Genomic DNA, 19,136 nt, shown 5'->3' on the forward strand with positions numbered 1-19,136 from the left:
TCAACAGCTCTGATGGATATAGATATCGTTTTCAACTCTGTTTGGAGATTTAAAAAAATATTCTTTAGTCTCATTATTTATTTATATTCATGCCACACCCCATTCACGAGAAAATAGAATTTGAGTCCTGAGAATTGAATTCCATTCCCTTTATTTCACATTTTAACCTCCCCACACTTGTGACATCTGTTCCTGGAAAGTACGCTATGAAATCCCAACATGCTCTAAAAAATGTGTCAAGGTGATTTTCTTGGGAACTTGGCCTTCCACCTTCTGACAAATGCCAGTTGAACAAACCACACCCACACGTGACCAGTTGGCCAACTGTTTGTAATTGTCTCCCTTTGTTGCCAGTCTTGATGAGAAACACCACCATTTTCCAGAATTATCAAGTTAGCTTAACTCTGTGCTCTGTTTTCTGAAAGAAGCAGCCGACAGCATGTAGCACAAAACCTCTGTCACAGTTCACGTTTGGTCTGAGGAAAACCACTCTTTTATCTCATGACACCAGCATTCTTGCCAAATCCCATTCCAGTATTAAGTAAACCACCAGGATTCTTGATCTTTCTGCATATTAACATAAAACAATCTGTTTTCTTTCAGTTTGGGAGTAACAATAATTACATGAACATGGCTGAGGCAAACAATGCTTTCTTTGCAGCCAGTGAGGTAGGTGTCTATCTTCATATGTCGGTTCATGTTTTGTGTGTCGTTTAGATCATTTTAAAAGGCTTGAAGGGAAAAGCAAAGCATCGAATTTATCTCTCTTATGTGGTGCAAGGTAACGACTCTGGAGGAGAAATGAGAAAAACCTTTTGGAAAAGAAAATGACCTGACAAGTCTATCACTTGTCTGGAGGCTGTTACAAACTGTTAGTAATTCACACACGTCTCTTAATGGAAAGAGATATGTATGCAAACGAAAGTAAATATGTAAGAAAATACATAAAATCCATCTAGCCAAATTGGTATCTGAGCAAACTGAGTGGTTATTTTTAAAGCTGGGGTGGAAGTGACTTTCAATAGAAAATATTTCAACTTCACCTAGCTCTGGGGATACTTTCATTAAGATGCCATGGTTTGGGGATCCCTGGGTGGCGCAGCGGTTTGGCGCCTGCCTTTGGCCCAGGGCGCGATCCTGGAGACCCGGGATCGAATCCCACGTCGGGCTCCCGGTGCATGGAGCCTGCTTCTCCCTCTGCCTGTGTCTCTGTGCCTCTCTCTCTCTCTGTGACTATCATAAATAAAAAAAAAAAAAAAAAAAAAAAAGATGCCATGGTTTGGGAGATAAGGTGGCAAAATAGTATTATAGTTTCTTGGGTCTTCAGTGACAGTGATGTGAAGTGAGTGTTTTGTTTTCTTGTTAGATCCCCACAGCTTGTTACAGTGCCCGGCACATAGTAGGTGTTCAATGAATATAATACAGAACGAATGAATGAGAGGATATGCTCCAAGGCTTGGTTGGCATGGCAGGGAAAACTGGGGGGTGGACTCCAGAGGCAGCATCACCTGGGCCCTGGGTCGGTCTACAGTGTCCCGGCACAGATGGAACAAAGGTCTTGTTGCTGTTTCTACTACATTCCCTGTTTACTGACTTTAACGGCTGTGGCCCGGGCTCATTGGCCTGCCCTTCAGAAAAACCCTGATCTTGATTAGATGAGGAAAACAGTTTCCTTAAAAAAAAAAAGGCAAACCGTGAGATTTCAGATTTTAAAACAAGAACACACAGGTGAAATTGGTCCAAATGGGATATTTCCTCTTGGGGTTCCCGTAATCAAAAGTCTTCATTTTCCAAATACATTCAAATATAGGAAACTGAACTAGCTTGACCCCAGAGGATGAAAATCATAATGGCTTTGTAAATGATCTTGGTACAGGGAAGCAAGTGGTACGAAAGAAATTAACTTTGAGAAATTATTAGAAAAAATGAGGAATCAAGAATTAAGGGTATTCGTAGATTAATCATTTTTACAGTGACCATCCTCTCTCTCACCAAGAAGACGGCTTAGATAAGGGATATTGTCTGGCACTAGCTGCTGTGTTGTTTGTGATAATGAACACAAACCCCATCTGTAAGGACAACATGATGTTTCATTCTGTAGGATTTTTTCCCTACATTTGAATCAAACATTGATGAAAGCTCTACTGCCAGCAGCTGTTCAGAGACAATTTAATTCCAGCTGTGATAATTCACCGTGTCAGACATTGGCTGTTATATGTTGATACAACAGTTCTCCAGATTTGCATTTTTATCAAAAGGAACAAATGTTTTGAACATTTCAGTACAGATGGTATTTAACCATGTACATACTATTTTAACATGTTCAAGGTAAACACTGAAGAGTCAATATCTGTAAAAAGTAATCATTATAGACTCTAAATGATTAACCTGATATTGGTCGTATGCCAGAGTTGCAAAAAGTCTGTGTATTTTTTTGTTGGTGGTGCCATATGTGGTTATTTTATAATCTCAGATATATCCAGTGTTTGGGGTTACTTTTTTCTCTAAGGAATGCTTAACTTTATAGTTCATATATTACCTCTCTTTAAAAGTGGTTTAAGATTTTAGCATTCTCTTGGTTATTTATTAGAATGTTTTATTGTTTTATTAGGTTATGCTATAGTAACATACTCGATTCTTCCCTTAAAATTAATTTGTTTTTTAAAAAAATTACACCATAGGGACCTATTATACATAAGACATCTCTCTGTTCCTTAACAAAAATAAAATCGAAAGCCTCCTTAGTTTTGACCGCCTAGCATAAGACCTGCTTTATGGTAGAGTTTAAGAGCTAATCTTACACAATGATTTTGCCGTACATCTTTTCTTGAACAAAAAATAAAGCCCAAGTAAATGTTAATGCACCACATTATAGCATGTGCCTAATTTCCCAATCATTGCATTAAAAGTAAATTTATTTGGTTTTTTAACATTTTAATGAGTGCAAACTAATTCAGGAAGACTTTAGGTTTGAATGCTGTAAAGTCGAAATTGTGCCTGAAACCAATTCCCTTCACATAGATATTGCCCTGTAGATAACACCACGGGGACTAGGATACTCTGAGTTTGAAATTCACACATTTGCTTTATGTTTTCTGTCTGTGTCATGATTACCCTGACCATTTTTAAAGTACTTTAAATATTTATTGAAATAATATTTCAAGTGTTAATTACAGTGGTAATGAAAACAGCCAAATGCCACATATCAAGAATGAGTGTTTATCCGTATTGTTAATGTGATATGTTAGATTTCATTAAGCAGTAATGGGGTAGCAAATGAGTCACAAATTACAGTTGCATCTGTTACTAGACCACATTAGTGCCAAAGTAACGGCAAATGCAGCCATAGGGTTATGTTCATTAGCCAACCATGTTTGTGGCCAATCCATCCCTTTGTGTTTGAGAACTTGGGGTACCATCATAAGACATTGACATCTTTTGGGGGTCAGGATTAGAATAAATATGTCAAAGAATCTAATACTTCATTCTAGCTTTTAAATATGTTTTTATGCTATAATGTTTTGCATATATTGAATCTGCTAGGAACTTCAAGATGTTCACTGGTCCCACCATAGCCAGCCATAACTTGTGACCTCTTTATTTCTGGTAAGATGCAATTAGCAGTTGACAGGTTCTAGATACAAGGAATGGTTTGTTTGTTTTGTTTTGTTTTTCTTTCTCTGAGTTTGTTTCTATTCTCTCGCAAGTGGTTATTAAGTTATAGCATCATTAATAGTTTGAAGAATGATGGTTTGTAGTTCTTAATTCATTCTCTTAACCAATTGTAGCAGGTTCAAATTACCTTGCACCAGTTAATTCTTTAAAAAATGCTACTAATAATGCACTATAACTTTGATCCTCTGAGCTAGAACAAAAAAATATGACTCCTTCACCTCACTAGAATATCCTAGATATTGACCTGCTCTCTCCTCAAAATCCAAGTTCTATTTTAAGAAAGGTGGTTAGTGTAGTAGAACATGGCGGCCCTGATTTACATCCAAGTAGTACATTATTTGCTTAGGTCTTGAGAAGTAACACTTGTCTAAGTAAGTGAGCAACATCAATGGAGTTACTAGTACATCTCTATCAGTGTATCTCTGTGCTCATTCTGTAGATAGTCTTTTGTTGTTGTGGTTTGGTTTGGTTTTAAGTGGGCTCCACAGTAGGTGGGGCTTGAACTCAAGACCTTGAGATCAAGACCTGAGCTAAGATCAAGAGTTGGACACTTAACCCACTGAGCCACCCAGGCGCCCCTGTGGATAGTCTTTCAGAGTTGAAGACTGCCAGAAGTGTTCTGATAAATACGTATTAAGATCGTCATAAAAGAAAATAACTCTCCTTATAGTTTAAATAAAAACACTGGGACCTTTTAATATATGCACTGATACTCCTTATATAAAATTTTGTATTACAAACCGTAACAATTTCCATAGAAGTGTTCACTGCACTTGGGAATATACCGATAAGGAAATTAAAAAAGCAAACTACAAATTTAATATTACTTGTTTTATATGTTGTGGCAGAAAGTAAATATGTGTAATGTTCACTTCTGGATTAATGTTGTGTGTGTGCACCACAAAATCGTCAGCATTTTATGAAGCATGTGGATAATGTAAGCGGTTTGAGCTGTTTCGCTAACATATCAATAAAGTGGCAATTTGTTATATAGCCAAATCTAATGTCGCTGATGCTCCAACTAACAACAAAGACAGATGTTGCTAATTAAGTACGCATTAAAAAACTGTTAATACTGATACTCCATTAAAACCATATGATAATGAGACTTAAATCTTTAATCAGAATGATCAGCAAAACTTTATATATGGAAATCTGTGTTTAAGATGTTTTCATTTGAGAAATAAATATTTGGTGTAGCTATGCAGTGTTTTTATGCAAAATCTTTCTTTTTCCCTCCAAGGAGAAATAAAACAGAGGAACAGAATATGAAAATAACTATATTTTGTTTCCTTTTAGCAGACATTCCATACACCAAGCCTCGGGGATGAGGAGTTTGAAATTCCCCCTATCACACCTCCTCCAGAATCAGACCCTGCCTTGGGCATGCCCGATGTTCTTCTGCCCTTTCAAGGCCTCAGCGATCCATTGCCTTCCCAAGGAAGTGAATTCACACCCCAGTTTCCCCCTCAAAGCCTGGATCTTCCTTCCATTACAATCTCAAGAAATCTTGTGGAACAAGATGGTGTGCTTCATAGCAGTGGATTGCATATGGTAGGCACTACATTTATTGCTTGAAAGTGTTTTTTTAATCATTTGCACTTCTTATGGTAAAGACCTGAGAATTCGTGGTCCGGAATGGGCTTCTCCCCTATTTACCGATGGATCTGAGGATTGTTCCTCCTCGTGCCATTTAAATGCAGGGAGAAGAGGGTTATGGGTTGGTTGATGACCATCAGCAACCCCGTTGGAGGATGGATGACCCAATAAGATCCTTCTGATTTGAAATAATTTTCAACAAACCTGAATCATTGATTTGGAAGTAGCCAATCTTCTCTTGGCTTTGGTTTAACACAAAGATGTACTTGAGTGGAAAGTTTGCCCAGGAGAGATTTTAGAAATGGAGGCCCTTACTGGGTACCTAGGTCTTTTGCATTTGTTGGATTATAACATAATGTCTATGATACATGATTTGCTCCTACCTCAAATGAAATATCAAACTGTGATACGGAGAAAGGGAAAAAAGAATAATTGCTCCTAGCCAGCAGAGGAAAATAGAGAGTGGGTTATTGTGTGAAATATACCTAATTGTGTTATTTATTGTCATAAACATGGAATAAGGCACTCTAGAGAGCCAAGATCACTAATGCAATAATTTTGGTTCTATTTTTCTTAGTGTGCAATTATAGTCAGCAATCACCAGAGTAAATCTGCTTAAGTATTTTAAAGTCTTCTGCTGGGATTGTTTTTTTTTTCCCCCATCATAGTATATAATACATTTGTGTCTATCTAGGTGAGGTATAAGCAGACATCTTAAAACAAGATTAATAGTTTATAGGGCTTTTTTTTTTAACCCTGATAAAATGAAACAGATGTGTTGGTATAACAAAAAACAAATCCTATTGCTTGTTTACATATTTCTCTGCACATTAGGACCATGCCAGTGATGTTTATTGGTTTCATTGTTAATTCCCCAGATAACAACAGATGATTGCAAAATATGTAGTGGATTAGCGGTGCAAAGATTCAGCGTGCTCTCTGAAATATAAGATTACTTTCCCAAATAGGATTGTGGCAACATAATTTTCTTTGCTTGTGATCTTTTGTGTTGGAGCTGAACATCAGGGATTTTATTTTTATTTTTATTTTTTTTGTCAGAAAAGAATGCAGTGAACAGTCGGGAAATGGTCATTAAGTATTCATAAATGTTCCTCACCATCACAAATAATTGTTTCCTGTGGACTTTCTTACATTTTTGTCCCTTTGACACTGGAATGAAGGGTTCTGTCCTCTGTTTCTCCAAGTCAGGCTTGCAGCGTTGTGCCTAGAAAAGCATAAAAATAAAAAGGATATTTAGTCACCAGGGGAGTTTATCAGGGTTCACCATTATTCATAGATGCTCAGCGAGCTCATTGAAGTTGCAGAAATAGTTAAAAGACCATATAATGCATGCTAAAATGTGTATTTTATTAAATTGGTAAATATTTATTAATAATATAAGAATCTGCCTTTAAATTAAACATCTGATGAATTACCTTGCCTTAAAGCTATAAAACTGTTATTGCTGCTATAAAAAAGTGTAAAGGAGGCATTTTGACTATGAAATTTCATTTCATGGTCAATTGAATTTACTATATTGGAAAGAACTAAAGATGGAATCATAAAATAATTATGATATTCACATACACTTAACAATGCTTTCACGGACTGGCCTTGGGAGAGAGGACTCAATTTTTAATGCTTCTTTTGTAATGTATTGCTAATCACTAAAGCAGTTGAATTATTTCATTGATTTTTAAAAGTATAAGTGCTTTAGCTAAGTGCAGGCTGTTGTCATGGTATTTACGTGGACCTCATCACATTTATTGGGTGCCTTTCTGAAGTTTTGCTGAACCTGAGTGATATTTATTTTGGCTTGAAACAAACTAATCTTGTTGAAAATCCTAGTAGAATTTCACCTTGAAGAAATGTCATGGGATTTTAAATCACAAATGTTAGAAAAAATAAAATGTACTTGGACAGAATTATGATGAATACAATGTGTCGTTGGCTTTGTTCTATGTACTACCTGACATGTTCACCTATAAACTTGAATTCAGAATCGCCAGAGGCATGGTTAAAAATAGGCTATGTCAAGGTTCTTCTATATCTCCCTCCGGGTACTGAGTTGGCTGGCTACATCATAATACTCCACAGCAGCTCCTCGGAGATTTCCCTCAGGAAAGTCACCAGAAAAATAATAAATAATACTTTATACATCATGCATTCAGCTTCCCAGTGTGCATTGGACATTTCAGACCTTATGCAAGTAAGAAGTTTTATTATCCAAATGAATATGGCTGTCTGTTAAGGATTGCTGTGGTGAATTAAGACTATCCTAGAAGGAGAAAAGCCAGCTTGTTTATGTTGTATTGAACCAGCTTTTCTTCAGAGCTTCATTGGTTTTCCTTTGGAAAGACTGACAATTTTGTCACATTACCGATTAGCTGCATTTTTGTTGGCAACAAGCACAACCGTGTTTAACTTCCTTAAATTTATGCCACTATATTTAAAAACAGAGAGCAGGAACAAAAAGGACAGGTTAAAAAGAGTCCGATGATTAGCATTCACATCTCAAAATATGCAAATAATGCCCTCGTAGTCAAAAGCAAATTGTTGAAAAATTGAATGTCGAGGCATTTGTGACTTCAAAGAACAACCTTGATTTGTGTGTGCTGGATGTGTATATTTTAAAACAAGATGCGACTGGCCAGTCCAAACCAGCAGTATATGTGGGTTAAAAAATCTTTACCTCTAATCATTATTGTCAGTTCAGATGCTCATCTGGAAATTATTTTAATCTCCAAATGATTGCGATTCTAAAAATCTACTACATGCGCTCCAAAGGGTTTGGGGTGTGTGTGTGCGTGTGCGTGTGTGTGTGTGTTTTAACACCTCTCTATAATCTGCCCAGCCTGCTGAGTAGCATTGACATCAGTAGTACATCAATTTCAGAAAGTGGATTATTTTTACTAGACAGCTATTGTGACATATTGGGTCAGTCATAAATGAAAGATATTCATGCAAGCATGCAATACTTGTAATGAAGTCTCACTCTGACCTTCTGTATGATTGATTCTGTAATTTAGTTTTCTGAGGCAGTGCCTGAAATGAAATGAAATCATGTTGAACAAGTTTTGAATACCCACAGTGCACCAGGAGAAGAAAAATCTGCAGCCCTAGAGGCTTGAGAGAGCAGCTGAACGATTTATCTCTGTGCTATTATAGCCTTTGCCAGCGTTCAACATTTCTTTTTTTTTTTTTTTTTCTTATTTGGCTTAAGTACTTAATTCTGCAGGTAGCTGTAAATGGGAAAATAAAATGCTGTTCAGATTTAAAATGACAGGACAGGAGTATGTGCAGGGGACTGATAAAATATCTTGAATAGAACTGACCTTTCATGTAGCTGAAAGTTACTGGGGGATTCATCCTCATAATTACCATATAGATTATTTTTATTTCTTTCCTGCAATGAAACATTTCAGAGAGCAGTAGTGCTGATTGAATGAAAATTGAACTTGTTAACATTCTTTTCAGCTTAGCCTGTTGTACATAACAGAAGGTTAGCTTTGATGAATTTCAAAATTCTCTTTGATATCCAAGAAACAGACAGTAAAATAATTGTCTCTAGTCTGATATTTTGTATGCCCCCCAAAAGAGAATTTATAAAACACACTGATAATTCACATACTTTTTCTTCATACATTATATTTCATGTTTAGAGGACTGACATTTTTCTGTTTGATATTGCTTTGGATTTAATTGTGATACCACATATTTATAGAAAATGAATGCTACTCTGGTTGCTCTGGTAATATCAAACATGGTGTTAGGAAATTGAAAAGGCAGGAAGTAAGGGAGGCATATTTGAGTGTGGAAGTTTCTGTACCAGTTAAAGAGAAAGAAAAGGAGAGATAAAAGTCCTATAGAAGACATGCATGCAGAGAAGAAAATTAAAAGCTTTTAAAATATTCATAAGACTCTTAAGTCACACTCTGGACAGATACCACTTTTAACCAGAGAAATGGGAATATAGCAGAATAATACATTGAAAACTACCGGGCTTATTTTCAAAGTTTTTCTCACAGTCATTTGTTATGGCTTTGTTTTCAAAGTTGAATTATTTTCGTTTTCACAAAACAACTTTCATGCCATTTTTATACTTTAAAAAAATCTTACATTTAGAGAAATAGCAGACTTTCAATTAATACATTGTTTTAGCAATGTTGCTTAATGTGTTACAGATAAAACAGTTATTTCATGGATCATTAATGTGTTTAATGCGTGGAACGTTCTATTAAAACAAGCCCTTATTATTGTTATGAACATGTTCATTGCCATTGTCAATAGAGTCTGCAGAGCTACATTCCACAGGACAATTGCCACATAGCCATTGGAGGTACCAACAGTCTCATACAAATTGAATGATTACTTCAGTTAGATTTATTTTTGGTCAGAGTATGGTAAAAAAAAAAAATAATTTTATTCTGAGTTAACAGTAGAAAAGACACAAGTTACATAAGCAAAACACCCACTTTGGGTGGAACGGGACCCATATGTTTCAAGTCCAAATCATAAAATTGAAATGGTATGAACCTTTACCAAATATTTGCTGAGACCAATAACGTGTCGTACGTTGTTCTTAACAGGTAGAGAGTGTTTATATATACTGTTTACAAAGTTGCTTTCATGAATACCAGTGTCTCTTCCATGTCATACAAAAACTCGGAGGCTGATGACTGCTTTAGAGATGTTTATTGTCCACTGTCACTTTTAATTTAGCAGTTACTACACCTGGACAATTGCATACCCAAAACACACAGGCCACAGACATTTTTATGAGCTGCCTTTTCTTGTAGAGCAAAGAGCTTTCCTTGTACCATGTATAGCTTAAATAAGTATTCTTTCTTCTTGATCTGTAAATACCTATTCATCCTGAACATATGAGTGCTGTGTTTAAGGCTGAGTTGGTGTTAGGGTCATCTATTAAAAGGGGAGCATGTTTTAGACTTCTGTTAAACCCAATGAGCTTTGTGTGAAGTGTGACATGTGATCACTTGCTTGATTTATAACATTCAAGGAAAAGTGGAGTTAGAAAGTTATGATTTCCCCGTATCTTGTTTTTGACATAGATCATCTGTAGTTACCTACTATCCGGTGATACCATTAGCACTTCCTAGGGTGTCAGGGACAGTAGAGATACCATATTACGTCCTTCGGATTGTCAAATGAAACTGGCTTGAGGCTCATTTTTTTTAGAGGGGTGAGCATTACATCTGTGCTCTTGCCCCATTTCCTTTTATTCATGTCACCTGTTGCTCTTTGAAATGGCCTTCTTTGCTCTTACACAACCTGTCCCCTCCTCTGGCCTGTCTCAGGGGATGCTGTCAGGCTCACGCCTAGAACAGCACCTGGGATGGAATATACTAGGCTCTCAATAAATATTTTATTTGTTGAACATACGAATAAATGAAAGAATGTGTATTTGCCGTTAAGAACATACCTTGACTACTAACTAAAAATGAGGAAGAAGGGGTTTGAAGTATAAACAGCTGTAAAAAATGGAATTCGTCTTTTCACTTTTCATTGAGGCTTGAATAAAATAAGCATGGAGCTGACTCCTTGGTAAAACGAAGGAGTTACAGGGTCTTATGAGGGAAATACCATTAAGTGTTTTATGGTAAACTCTTGGAAATTTTATTTTGCTAAGAAACTATTAATTAACTTTTGGGAAGACTGTTTTTCACAAAACAGTCATGTGTAGGTATGTTTGATTATAACCCTGAGAGTAGCTATTAAGTAAAAATTATCTATTTCAGTGCAGATATTTTGATGAAGTTAAAGTTTGTGGTATGTAGGTCTATAATTATCATTGGTATGCATTTGTCCTAACTGTTTGTTTCAGGGTTTAGTGCGGTTAGGAATACCCTAGCTGTGCATGACAGTTGATTATTGTTCACTTGGAGACAAAATTTTAACGTTGCTATAGGACGTAGATTAAATAATTGAGCATAAAATTACCGACCTGAATTTCATACTTGTAGTTCTCTGATCTTTATTAATACAAAGCAGTTTTTATTACTGATAATTGTTTAATTGCTCCATTTCTCAAGAAATATTGATTAAAAACACCCCAGTGCAAATGTGTTTAGTCACACTCGCTAATATATTTGGATTATTTGCTTCTTAATTAGATGCTATCCTCTATTATGAAAACCTACCATTGGATCGTTATGGAGAATAATCATTTATAAACGTGCACGGAAGGTGCATATTAGATGTTTAAAAATCCTTTATGGTAAAATCAGCCCAGATGGAAGTAAGTACCACTGTCATAAGAAAAAAGAAGTAAAATACGATAATAATGTGCCATATCTCAAATAAGATGTCAATTGGAAAGCCTCTCTCTCGCATTTGCAAAAGAAACCAAGACCCAGTACTCAACAATGCCATTATGTACTACTAAGCATGCAGCACAAAGATATTATAATAAGTGCCACGGGTGGGAGGGAGGGCAGTCCTAGTCATGTACTGAGAAGATGTCATAGAAGACCGGTCTCTTGCTCCAGGCCTGATAGAATGAGTGAAAACAGATTATAATATGTAGAGGAGGTTGAAATTTGTTGCCTAAGAAAGTGAGAGCAAACTGCCCATTTCCCACCAGACACCCCCTCCCGGAATCCCCACATATCTTTATATGAAGCATGGCCGAGGTGGTACCCCATTGTGATTTACACAGTGAGGATATTTTTCACCTTGCCAATTTCTTTCAATCTTGATTAAGTCCAGGAGAAAGTCTCAGTTTGGGGCTAATAAGTCTTTCACACCTCTTTTATCCTTTTTAAATAAGAGAAAGCAGAGGTCTGGCTCAGAGCCTTAGGCAGGCCCCATATTTAGACAGACTACAACAGTGTTGTTTCCTTTTCTTGGTCTTTATTTGGCATTCTGTTGATCCAGGTGTCCCCTGTTTTTAATTTGTGCTAGTGATCCAAAGTTTCCTTTTTAGCATAAAATTATTCAGATTTTAATAGTTTACTCAAATGCTTAATGTTCAGTGATAGACTGGATTTCAGCCAATTGAAGAAAATGAAGGACTGCTATCAGAAATATCCATTCCATGGTTTCCTTTTTTAAAACAAAGACAAAGGGGCTCTTTTATTAGGTGGAGAGAGAAGCTGGCCTCAGGTGAGCACTCTTCACAGCAAGACCTACACAAACCATTAAGGCTTTGTTGAATTGTACTGATAGGCAAAGACAAGGCAGTGTGCATCCTGTTATTTTGTGAAGTCCATGGCCTGCCCATTTAGAAAGACTTGGGTACTCTTCAAAACGTAGGTTAGTGTTAGGGTACGGATTTATATTTATATCGTTTATATTATAATCCAATTGTCCTGCCATTGATTTAGATGAGTTGCCCTTGAGGTGTGATCAGTTAAGATCTATTGGAATAAATAACCCCACTAGATAGGTACCCAGCCTTTATAGCTACTGTGACATCCTTCTACACTGTGAATAGAATGCAGACTTACTAGGATAGAATACAAGACTTGTCATTTTATGGCCATTCCTTGCATCTCCAGCTTCCTAACCAGACTTGCTTTTCCTGGCCTGGTAACACTGCCCTTTCCTTTATTTACTCGTGTGCCAGGCCTTTGCACATATTCTCTGCCTTGGATGCTCTTCCCTCTTTTCTAACTTAATAGCTTTTACTCTCCTTTTATACCTCAGCTCTAGTGGGTTACCTCCTCAGGAAGCTTTCCCTGATTACCCCACCTTGCACAATTCAGCTCATTCCCACTTCTCCCATCCACTCCATTTCATTTATCCTCTCATCTATACCGACATCCTTTCCATTTCTCAGGCATGCCAAGCTCTCTTCCACCTCAGACTTTGCACATGCTGTTTCCTCTGCCTGGAACACGATTTCCTTCCCTTCCTTTTCTTGTTGGCTCCTCCGCATCCTCCACAATCCATCTTCCTAAGATGTTTTCCATTATATTTGTCTAATAAGGTCATTCTCAAATGAGGGGGATTTTACCCTCCACCCCCAGTGGACATTCGCCAATGTCTAGAGACATTTTGCTTGTCACAACCAGGTTGGGGAGGGGAGGTTCCTGGCATCTAGTGTGGCAGAAGCTAGAGATGCTGCTAAGCAGTCAACAATGCACAAGATACTCCTCTCTCAACAGAGAATTATCCAGACCACAGTGTCAATCCTGCTGAGGTTGGGAAACTCTTACCTAATAACATCAGAGGACAGAATGAGGCCAAAAAGGGACCATGAGTTTTTCCCAAAGGATGAACAGTTTAGGAAATGATACAAGTAAACTCTAGGTATAAAATATAATTGTGAAAGCTACCAGTGTTCAGCTCTTATGTTGGATATAATCATGGCAATCTGTTATAACCCACTAGTTGCTTTGATCATTGGTAACTCTTTTAAGACTGAATTTTAATAAGTGAGAGGTAATGATTTTCAAAAATGCATTAAATTTCCTAGGGCTTTATCTATGACTCTATATTTCCTTATGGTGTCGTGACTACTGGGAGAAATTGCAAGCTATTTTTGAGGAGTATATATGAATTATTCTTGCCTACGCTTTGTCAGAGTAAATTTATTAGTCCATTCTAAATTAGGTTTAATTTGGGTAATGTCGAAAGAATCATGTGCTAGTTTTCTAGTTTTTAAGGATTTGAGCATTGGTATATTCCTTTCTCTGGCTTGGCACATAGCAGGTGCTCAGTAAATACTTTTAAACTGAGTTAACATCTTTCTTTAAGTGGGAGTCCTAAGATCAAAGTAAGTGTCTTTCAAAGGTTACCTTTTGTATGGAAAATGATTAGAGCTGTTAAGAATCACCAACTTCACCAAAGTGAGTTGTTAATAATTGGCAGCCCTAAAGGAACTTGAATTTGTAAAGAGTCCCTTTTACCATTAATCTTCTACTGTAATCCTCACACATAGGAAGTTTTTATGGGCTAGCTGGAGACCATGGCAAATGCTAACACATTTTGATGCATCAATTATGTGGTTCAGGAGTTACTTGAAAATACTTGTGAGATCTTTGGTCTATTGTCCTATAGGAGATAAGAAAGATGGGGCCAGCTTGATTGCAGATGTGAAGGCTATGTGTGGATGGCTCGAAGTTTGGAGATGGCCTAGGCCCCACCACCAGTATGCTTCAGGAATGGTCTTCACTCTGTCCCCACTTCAGAAAATCCCCATTAGTTCTCTCTCTTTTTTAAGTGAAGTGTTATGAGCACTCTTGATTTATAAAGTAAATGAATACAGAGTGCTTTCACTGAAGGGGGGCGGGGGTGATGGTGGTAGAGAGCCCGGGGCCCCATTCATCTCTCTCTGTCAACATTTGCCTTCACTGTTGGGCCATGGCTCCCTAGAGCATAGTTTTCCCATCAAACTAGCTCTGTGGCATTGCAGGTAGAATTTACAGAGCTGATGAAGCCAAGAAAACTTACTTCTTGGCCTTTTGTTTGACCATGAGCTCCATCTGGAATGCTGTAGATGGGATAAGTCAAACAACTATCTGTATGTGCTGATTTTCATAGGTATTGGAGCAAAGCAACTTCTGTGTTAATGAGAAAGTTGTGTAAATCAGATCATCCTATTTCATGGTCATGCCAGTCAATTTATTCTTTTACAGTCAGAATTAAAATACTTAATTCAAATGGACTTTGGAGTTTCCTTCTAAATACTTAAAACATCCAGATTTAAATAAGTCTGAAAGGACTTTTAAAATGTATTCTGAAGAACATAGATGGAGTGTAGAATTAAAAATAAGATAGCTGGGATCCCTGGGTGGCGCAGCTGTTTGGCGCCTGCCTTTGGCCCAGGGCGCGATCCTGGAGACCCGGGATCGAATCCCACGTTGGGCTCCAGGTGCATGGGGCCTGCTTCTCCCTCTGCCTATGTCTCTGCCTCTCTCTCTCTCTCTCTCTGTGACTATCATAAATAAATAAAAAATTAAAAAAATATATTAAAAAAAAAGATAGCTTAAGGGGGGCAGCCCAGGTGGCTCGGTGGTGTAGCACCTGCCTTCGGCCCAGGGCGTGATCCTGGAGACCCGGGATCAAGTCCCACATCAGGCTCCCTGCATGGAGTCTGCTTCTCCCTCTGCCTCTCTCTCTCTCTCTCTCTCTCTCTCTCTCTGTCTCTCATGAATAAATAAATAAAATCTTACAAAAAAAAAAAAAAGATAGCTTAAGGGGCACCTGGCTGGCTCAGTCAGTAGAGCACATGACTCTTCAATTCAGGGTCGCGAGTTCAAGCTCCACGTTGGGAATGGAGCCCACTTAAAAAATAATAACACAACTTAGAAAAAATAAAAAGAAGAAGATAGCTTAATTTCCAGCAGTTGGAGGGTGGAAGTGATGTAAGCAAACAATGGTGGAACTTAAAAAGAACATGGAAGAGTAGACAGCTCAAATTTTTGAGGAGAAAAGGCTAAATGAGTGGTAGAATGCTAATCAAAAAAAAAAAAAATAGAACAAACTGATAACATAAAACCCACTTCTGTGATACAAGTTTGCAGAGGGACACCTGCCAATAGAATGTGATATTTTAGGAACATTGGAAGAGGATATGGTTATTGTCAGCGAGACAAGAAAGAGTGGGAGTGTTCTGGTACATGTGACACATTTCCTTAGGGATGCCACAGCAATTTAATAACTCAAATTATTAAGAAATTGGATGTTTATATATTTAAGATGAAACCCTAGCAATTAGATACATGATTTTAACTACTCATTGGTCTTCTTAGCTTTTCCTGACTAAAGTGTGTTTTTTATTCATTTTGTGTTTTTATAAATGGAAACATTTAAGATGCTCTCCTCTTTGCCCTTCCAGTTCTACCCCTTATAATGTAACCACTGTTAAGTTTAGATACTCCTTTTTTTAAAAAAGAGGGGGTTAGGGCAGCCCGGTGGCTCAGCGGTTTAGCGTCTGCCTTAGACCCAGGGCCTGACCCTGGAGACCTGGGATCGAGTCCTGCATCGGGCTCCCTGCATGGAGCCTTCTTCTCCCCCTGCCTGTGTCTCTCCCTCTCTCTCTATTTCTCATGAATAAATAAATAAAATCTTTTAAAAATTAAAAGAGGGGGCTATGCTCTGTAATTACTTTACAATTTGTTTTTTCAATTATGGTATCTTGGCTATCACACTAGGTTACTAGTTCTCAGGTGGAAAATTTTTGTCCCTCAAGGAACAATGCGTGAAAGGTATTTTTGATTGTCATGACTGCTGGGGTGTGGGAAGTTGCTGTTGGCATCTGGTAGAGGCCAGGGTTGCTGTAAACCTCCTACAATGCAAAGGACAGCCCTACAACAGAGAATTATCTGGTTCAAAATGTCAATAGAGCCAAGATTGGAAACTCTGTTCTAAGTCAATACACATAAATCTAATTCATTATTTTAAAATGCTACATAATACTTTGTAGGACAGTAGGTCATAATTTATTCAACTAGTTTCCTATTGATAGCTAGGGCTTCTTATTTAGCGGCATTTATATATTTAATATTAAGAAACCAAATGCTCCATTTTAGATATTTACAACTCATTTGTTTCTTTAAAGAGCAAAAATATATCTTATCAGAAAGACTCAAAAAGAAGAACACTTAAAAATTTTTAGGCTTGTGTATAAAATTAGATTCTGGGTCGCTGTGAGTCAAGAGAATTTGGTTTCAGTAAAAATCACAGACTCACACTAAATGACAAGTCTTAAAGTAAGTTGTTTAAAAGCATGTCTTCATTTTTTGATTCTTTGGAATTAAAACAAGAAAGGCAACAACTCTAAAGCCTTTATATGACTGCCAAAAACAGAAGGCCACTTTTGAAAGGGACTATAGTAACTTTCAGAGAAGCCCATTCTGATGATCACTACCTCCTCCTTATACATATTTTTAAAAATCCATTAATCCATTAAATCATGGTGGGTTGAACGAAAGAAAACAAAGCAGGTTTAAGAAGAAGAAAGTGATATCCAATCCTAAAGACATTGAATGACTTCCAGATGCTACTGACAATGTAATTCAGAATTGGAATGACCCTCTGGTTAACCGCAGAGGGTTTTAGAAAAAGGGTGCCCTGAAGCAAACAGATGTTGGCTCTGTGCCTCCCTAAGCCCATCCTCTGTACATGGTCAGATGCACTTCCGGAAGGATAAAATAAAGAACGGATTCGCCTTCCCTCACAGAGCTGGGTAAAGGGGAATGGAACCAGAATGTGTGTGTAAGAAGGATGAGGACCCACTGGTGAGCCAGAAAGGACTGAACCTCTGCTTCAGCCGTTTCTTCCTGGTCCGTTTCCTCAATAAGCAAGAAGAGTTGGAAGTTTTCTTTCTTTGCCAATAGTCTTTTATTATTATTATTATTATTTTTAAGTCATCTGCGGACAGTTCCAGAGCAAAATAGCTAGGCTGGATAATTTGGGTTTTGTGTTTTTGACTTTCAGTTTTGGGGCACAAGTCCTTATAGTTCATGAATAGGACCATCATCCTGGAGACCTATCTAAGGAACTAATGCTAACATTTTCAGCTTGTTGATATTTGGGAAAACTAAGAGTTTCTCACCCCACCCTTGTTGTCTGTTGCCTTTTTAGGACCAGAGCCACACACAAGTGCCCCAGTATCGTCAGGATCACTCCTTGATCATGAGGTCCATCGTCCATATGACTGATGCTGCTCGCTCTGGAATCATGCCTCCCACTCAGCTCACCACCATCAACCAGTCTCAGCTCAGTGCCCAGTTGGGGTTGAATTTGGGAGGTGCCAGTATGCCACACACGTCTCCTTCACCACCAGCAAGCAAATCGGCAACCCCATCCCCTTCCAGCTCCATCAATGAAGAGGATGCTGATGAATCCAACAGAGTAAGTTGACTGCCTTAGTTATATCACCTACTGGAGAATTTGGAATCACCCCATGCTGTGTCTTTGAATTTCACTCATGGTATTATCTTCTTTCTCTTTGTGGATTTGGCTATCATTTAAATTCATGATGGTTTAATTTTTTTCTTCACTCTTTTACTTACTCATTTTCTGTTGAAAGGTATATTCCACTGGACATTGGGAGATCTGGCTTCTTCTACTGGTTGCAAGGCTTTGAACATGTCACTTAACTCTTGTAGGCATGATTTTCCTGTTCTGTGAAGGGAGAGTTTACACTAGATCCCCCAGGAATTCTGAAGTGCTCTGCTTCTAAGTTAATGTTCGTGTGGATAAGTTTCATCCAGTTAGTTGGCCGAGTCACTGTCATATTGACAGCCTTGCACCTTCTATGATGTGTATCACTTAGTAAGTTCTCATCATTCCACATCTCTGCTTTTGTCGCGGAGATGACATACATGGTTTGTAAAAATTTAGTTGCTGGGAGGACTTTTCTGAATGCTTAGAAAGGTATTCTGTTTCATTAAAGTTACTTATCCTTGGCATACAATTATGCATTCCTTACTTGTAATATTTTGTACACCTACTCTGTGCTGGGCCTTTTACCTGGTTCTGGGGATATAAAGATTTAAAGAGAATTACTAGCTGTGGGTTTCTGCACTGGGGATGAAAAGCAATGTTTAATACTAGCTCCAGATGTGATTAGAGGTATAATTGATGTATCTGGTGTGCTACGATTGTAATCGATTCTGCTTGGGGAAGTGATTTGAGGAAGACTTTATTGAGAAGGTGATATTTGAATTAGGTCTAAGAGGATACATAAAAGTTTGTGAGGCAGAAGAGAGAGGCCAGCATTCTGGTCGAGGGAGCAATGGAAGTACATGTCAATTTATGAGTATCATGAACAGTTTGATATGAGGAGGAAAGAAATAGGAATTGAAGAAAGCAGTAGCTGAAATGTGGTAGCCTTTCTCCTGCAGGTAGTTGAGAACTGATTAATTATTTGGATAGAGGAGTAGCATAAG

At 37.7% G+C, this 19,136-nt stretch overlaps 1 protein-coding gene across 6 annotated transcripts in view; it reads left to right on the forward strand.

The window, feature by feature from the left end:
* Window positions 1-19,136, forward strand: part of TOX3 (TOX high mobility group box family member 3) — a 106,260-nt gene that overhangs the window by 75,588 nt on the left and 11,536 nt on the right. For 3 of the 6 annotated variants that reach the window (XM_038531062.1, XM_038531059.1, XM_038531057.1), the window contains exons 2-4: window positions 604-669; window positions 4,975-5,229; window positions 17,827-18,096. In XM_038531062.1, coding sequence (XP_038386990.1) covers window positions 625-669; window positions 4,975-5,229; window positions 17,827-18,096 — 570 coding nt within the window. In that variant the 5' untranslated portion in view covers window positions 604-624. The remainder of the gene's footprint in view (window positions 1-603; window positions 670-4,974; window positions 5,230-17,826; window positions 18,097-19,136) is intronic. The other 3 variants (XM_038531063.1, XM_038531060.1, XM_038531058.1) reach the window with 1 other exon arrangement.

This window comes from Canis lupus, chromosome 2 (genome assembly GCF_011100685.1).
Source record: "Canis lupus familiaris isolate Mischka breed German Shepherd chromosome 2, alternate assembly UU_Cfam_GSD_1.0, whole genome shotgun sequence".
NCBI lineage: Eukaryota > Metazoa > Chordata > Mammalia > Carnivora > Canidae > Canis > Canis lupus.